The sequence below is a fragment of the Monopterus albus genome, unplaced genomic scaffold (assembly GCF_001952655.1).
Source record: "Monopterus albus unplaced genomic scaffold, M_albus_1.0 scaffold176.1, whole genome shotgun sequence".
Classification (NCBI taxonomy): Eukaryota; Metazoa; Chordata; class Actinopteri; order Synbranchiformes; family Synbranchidae; genus Monopterus; species Monopterus albus.
In genome coordinates, this window is record NW_018128056.1 from 723,230 (window position 1) to 728,459 (window position 5,230).

At 41.1% G+C, this 5,230-nt stretch overlaps 2 protein-coding genes across 5 annotated transcripts in view; one reads left to right on the forward strand and one right to left on the reverse strand.

Moving 5' to 3' along the window:
* The window catches only part of pccb (propionyl-CoA carboxylase subunit beta), a 5,705-nt gene extending 4,663 nt beyond the window's left edge, over window positions 1-1,042 (forward strand). The window contains exons 14-15 of the mRNA XM_020616662.1: window positions 1-67; window positions 173-1,042. The exon at window positions 1-67 is cut by the window's left edge and continues 33 nt beyond it. Of these exons, the coding sequence (XP_020472318.1) occupies window positions 1-67; window positions 173-294 (189 nt within the window). The 3' untranslated portion in view covers window positions 295-1,042. The remainder of the gene's footprint in view (window positions 68-172) is intronic.
* A 1,946-nt stretch (window positions 1,043-2,988) lies between these two features.
* Window positions 2,989-5,230, reverse strand: part of stag1a (STAG1 cohesin complex component a) — a 34,901-nt gene continuing 32,659 nt past the window's right edge. For 3 of the 4 annotated variants that reach the window (XM_020616655.1, XM_020616654.1, XM_020616653.1), the window contains exons 28-33: window positions 5,025-5,184; window positions 4,719-4,887; window positions 4,500-4,616; window positions 4,111-4,225; window positions 3,899-3,979; window positions 2,989-3,422 (exon numbers count right to left, since the gene is read on the reverse strand). In XM_020616655.1, coding sequence (XP_020472311.1) covers window positions 3,399-3,422; window positions 3,899-3,979; window positions 4,111-4,225; window positions 4,500-4,616; window positions 4,719-4,887; window positions 5,025-5,184 — 666 coding nt within the window. In that variant the 3' untranslated portion in view covers window positions 2,989-3,398. The remainder of the gene's footprint in view (window positions 3,423-3,898; window positions 3,980-4,110; window positions 4,226-4,499; window positions 4,617-4,718; window positions 4,888-5,024; window positions 5,185-5,230) is intronic. The other variant, XM_020616656.1, reaches the window with a different exon arrangement.

A 5,230-nucleotide genomic window follows, 5' to 3' on the forward strand; every position in this document is an offset into this window, starting at 1 on the left:
ACTCAAGCGGAGGCAGAGGCGGAATACATAGAAAAGTTTGCCAACCCCTTCCCAGCTGCTGTTCGAGGTAAAACTTAATACAAGTTTGTTCTTTATAGTTTCCATGAACCTGCTGTCAATAAAACATATAAGAAACGTTACACATTTCTCTTTGACTGGCTGACTGTTTTAGGTTTTGTGGATGACATCATTGAGCCATCAACAACTCGCAAGAGGATCTGCACAGATCTGGAAGTGCTGGCCAGCAAGAAGCAGGTCAACCCCTGGAAGAAACACGCCAACATTCCTCTGTGAAACACACCCATGTGGTTTCAGCATCAACACTATCTGAAGACACTGAATGTGATGTTGTCCTTGTACCGAGTCTACCTTCAGATGAACTGCAGTGGTACCTGTGATGGTGACTATGGGTGCCTGTCATATTTCACTGGTTGTATGTGCTGTTGGTTTAAAACTGTCACGTACCACTCCACTAAAAAGCAGCACACAGAGATACGCTCCCGGATTTTGTTAGTGCTTAATAGTGACCCCTCCCAGCTCACTTTTTAAACTGTTAACTGCGTCAAATCGTCCTTGTGCTGAGATATTTTTAGGATTTAGGGCTTTAATAGCTTAAACAAAATCAAGATGTATATCTTTACATCTTTATCAGCAAAATGTCATAACATGTTGCGGAACCTGAATAATACAGTGATCACACACATTTTTAAATGAATGGCATGTGACTAGTGGCCATATTGGTCACTATGATTGGTATGATTTTGATATTCTGAAAACAAAGTTGTATCTGAAAGGGCAGATTACATATTGCCCTGACATGCCTTTGAACACACAAGGCTGTAGTCTGTCATGTACAGCGTTTCCTAAACCTGTTGTATTAAGTGTTTTAAAGTTGGTATGTAGAGTAGTTTGCTCTTTCAGACGCCACTCCCTGTGTTATCTTAAGCTTAGATCCAGAAAGTCATTTTCACAACCTGAACTGTGCCTTTTCTCTCTGGCAGGCTCTGCTCTGCCTTCTGTGAAATAAATCATGGCCCCATTACGATGTGTTGTGCTTTATGTAGCGGTGGAAGAAGTACTCAGATTGTTTAAGTATATACCATAGTGTAAAAATACTGTTACAAGTATGAAAGTCCTGCATTCAAAATGTAATGAATACAAAGTGCAGTATTTTTCCCTGAAATGTCAAAGTATGGAGAAATACTCAAGTACAGATACTTAAAATTATACTTAAGTACAGTACTTGAGTATATGCACTTGGTTACTTTCCACCTTTGGGTCTATGTACCTGTACACTGTGTTCCACCTACTGCTATAATCTTATTGTGAAATTGTAGGACACTGACAAAGCCATGAAATATTAACCGTTACAATGAATTAAACATGTAATGTTAGTGCAGAAGTCAGGCTAATGTTTAAGGAATAAAATACTTTATTGGTGTAGAGTTAAATGAGAAAAGGAGCTCATCCATTCATATCTATGTGTGGATCTATAGTCAACAGTTAGTTTAGCTTTCCCAAGCTAACATTAATACAAGTCTGCATTGCATAAAACCTGGAAACTGGGGAGGAGACAGCAAACCTGGCTTTGTACAAAGCCAACAAAATCTGCCTACCAGCACCTGTAAAGAATATTTAACACATTTTTTTGTACATATGTACAACAGTAATTATACAAAAATGTAAGTGTAAAAACGTCAAATTGCAGTGACTGTAACTGAAAAAGACATGAAAAAAAACTGAAAAATTCATTTGACAAAGATCCAGCTGTTTTGAATTATACTGAAACAAAGGCACAGCCAAATATTAGTCCATAAATTGATTACAGATTTTATTTTATTAAAAAGAATTTACATTCACAGAAAAAAAAAAAAAAAAAAGGCTTTTAGAGCATTATAGGGAAAATGATGTCAACTGCACTGCAGAAAAGATCCAATTGTCTCTAGTACTTACAGGACTGCCACCTAACCAGCCAATGAGGCCAAGTTGTAAATGATTGATTAACCGACAGTGGGTGAAAAAAGATGCGGCTGGACACATTCAAATCAATCTGTCAGACATAAAGATCCATTACTCCACTGGATATGAACAATGATAACATCTTCAACTCTGGAATTGGTAAACACTGTTTGCAGGTGTAAACATTGAACTAACTTAATCTGACCTGTAAGGTGAATAAACCAAACAGATAGTCTGCTGTAAAACTGACCAGTGAAATGATTACAAATAGACCATACAGCGCTTAAAAGCTGGTATCCCACAGCAACAATCTGAGCTTGGAAACCATTAGATAGTAGATACAGGTGCAAGGAAAGGGGCTGGAATATACTGTAAGTATGTAGGCCACAATATGGCAACGAACAAGATACATATTCAAGAAAAAGCTGTACAAACATCAGACAAGAACAAAAACACACTTGATTTAAAACTTTAGTACTAAAGCTACATAATTAAAAATATGTTTATTGTGGTTTTTTAAAAACTTTTTTTTACTTCAAAACGCTGTTATTCTGGTTGTGTGTGTGTATGTGCAGAACATTTCCAAGATTGGGGAGGTTGGGGCTTCTGTCCGAGGTCGGCCGGGGGTGTGGCCTCAGTGTCAAAATGACAGCAAATGACAGCACTCGCTTTGCTTTGACATCACACACAAGACAGTTACGTCCTTTTCTCTGGGTCGCTCTACAGCTGTCGACCTCTATGTGCATGTGTGACTACTCAACATCATCACCACCAATACTTTACACACATATCACACACCAGCATCACCACGTACAAGGACTCAGGTGGCGAACAGAGAAGGGGGAGGGGCCGGTGGGTGGTTATAATTGCAAATATATAGAACATTTAGAATTGAGATCCTCCCTATGTTGGATTTAACCAGATGGATCGGAGTGTGACACCAAAACGAAAGTGGGGGGGCTGTACAGAGTGTTACCCTGCTCTGTGCTGCTGATCCAAACAACTGTACATCTGTATAACAGGAAAACCTGCCAGTACTTGTCGGCTCACTGCAGGATTACTTAGAATGCCATCCGAGCTACTGCTAACGAGCTAAACCAACAGGCTGAGGAGAAAGAGTAGGAGGAAGAATAGGAACACGACAAAGCTCTTGAAGAATCTGGACTATACTGTGGATCCTGTGGGTTTTCTGAAAGAACAGAGCAAATCCTTTCTTCACGCATCTTAATGAGATCCAACTGATGCAGAATCCATCAGTAGATTTGTGTGACAAACATCCTTCCAACAAGTCTTTTAGAAAAAGAAAATTCAAGTTTTTTTTCTTCTTCTTCTTAAGAGTCTGATTGGTAGGTGATCTGGGATAAACGTCCCCAAACCCCCCCCCGTTCTGTTTACTGCTGACCTGGATCCTGATCTCAGGGTCTCTGCCTCTTTCCAGATCAGAACATGGGCATGCTGAATCCCTGGAAGAACGAAGAGGAGACTTTGTGAGAAACTCTATAAGAATAAAATATATCTTGGCTGTAACCCCACAGGACACAGTGCGCAACTGGATTCTACACATAATGGCTTTAAAATAGGATGTAAAAGTTTCGTTCCAGTCACGTCACTGTATGCAGATACACACTACATAATCTGAGGTTACTAAATTGTAAGGCTGCAACTAGCAATTACTGATTCATCTGCTGTTTGCTGATCAAAAAACTGAAAAATATCCATCACTTTGTGATGAATCTGCCCAACCACAAGTCCAAACCCACATATATTCAGTTTACTATATAATGAGTTGAAAGAAAAAAACCCGGTATAACAGTTACAAATAGTACATTTTTGCAAAAAAACATAAAACAGTTATCAACACTGTTTCCATTACTATTCACTGTGTCAACTGTTCTTAACATGAGTCATTTAAAATTGTCCAAGTGGAAATTTTTCTTACCGACTCGTCCTCAATCATTGCTGCAGAATCAAAGAAGTCTGGTCTTAATTCTGCTCTTTCACGTCTGTTCCTTGACGGCGGCTGAAAGGGAAACAAACCCGAAAGGTTAAACTTGAATAAAGAACCATAAAATAAAACATTTGCTGGGTCTTTTCTACTCTCCTTTGGAAATTCACAAGTCGAATGCAGCAAATGGAAGGGATGTTACTAACCAGGTCAATCACCATAGTGTCCTCAAACTCCTCGTTCATGTCCTCCAGCTGACCCCGCGATGACATCATCACATCCTCGAAGATGGGCTCTGCATCATCCTCCATCAACCCACGCCTGAAGGGGAATGCCATAAAAAGAGGGAGGAAAAACACAATATGAAAACAGCACGCCTACATATCCTTTTATGATCCGTTTTCTTATTAGATCTTCATTTATCAAAACCACAGTTGTAGTTTCTTTTCTATTTTACTAACAAAAACAGAAATGAAAGGTGGTGGAAAGATGCAAAGACTGCAGATACAATGTAACTGTGTTGTGCGGTCTGATGACTTAAAAGAATCAACAGTCTTCAAGCCATGAATCCTTAAAACTAAACACAGAAACGTACACAGTCTGCCGGACGCCCTGGTTACTGCGTGACTTGATGTAGTTCACGCCTGTTCGATCCTTCCTGTTCACCTCCTCCATCTTCTGCTGGCTGAGCCACGACATCTGCATCTGAGGACTGAAGAGAAAACACAGGAGTAAACACACTGACTTACTGCAGTACAGTGACACACGTTTATTCAAGTCTCCTCAGTATACATGTGTAAACAGATGCACTGACTTGTGTACGTAGTCGTTCTCTGATCCGGGTTCTGAGTCTGGGTCTGGCATGTGTTCTGCCGGTCTGTTCTCTCTGAGGACTGTTGAGGTGAGCTGAGGAGTCTGCAGCGGCGCCGGTGTCTGGAGGGTGTCGTTACGCATCATCCACGAGCCCTCCACACTACTCTCCTCTGCAAATGAACACACGGAGAAAGCTCGCTATCTCAGGAACACTGCGGTAGGTAACCAGTGACATTTTCCCATAACAGTTTTAGTTTAGTCAGGCAGACCCAAATACACCAGGTAACTTTAATCTCTGGTCATGTACCTGTCTCCTTACCCTCGATGCGTTTCTTGTGTAGCGGCGGTCGTCCCTTCTTGCTACGCACTGAGCCGGTCTTGCTGCTGGAGCCCGATGTGACCGACATGTGGTCCTCGTCTCCTCCCGTCAGTAGGCTGTTCCTATAGGAGATCAGCGGCAGCCACACCTCTTCCCGACGCTCTGACATCCACTCAGACCTGAACTTCTCCAGG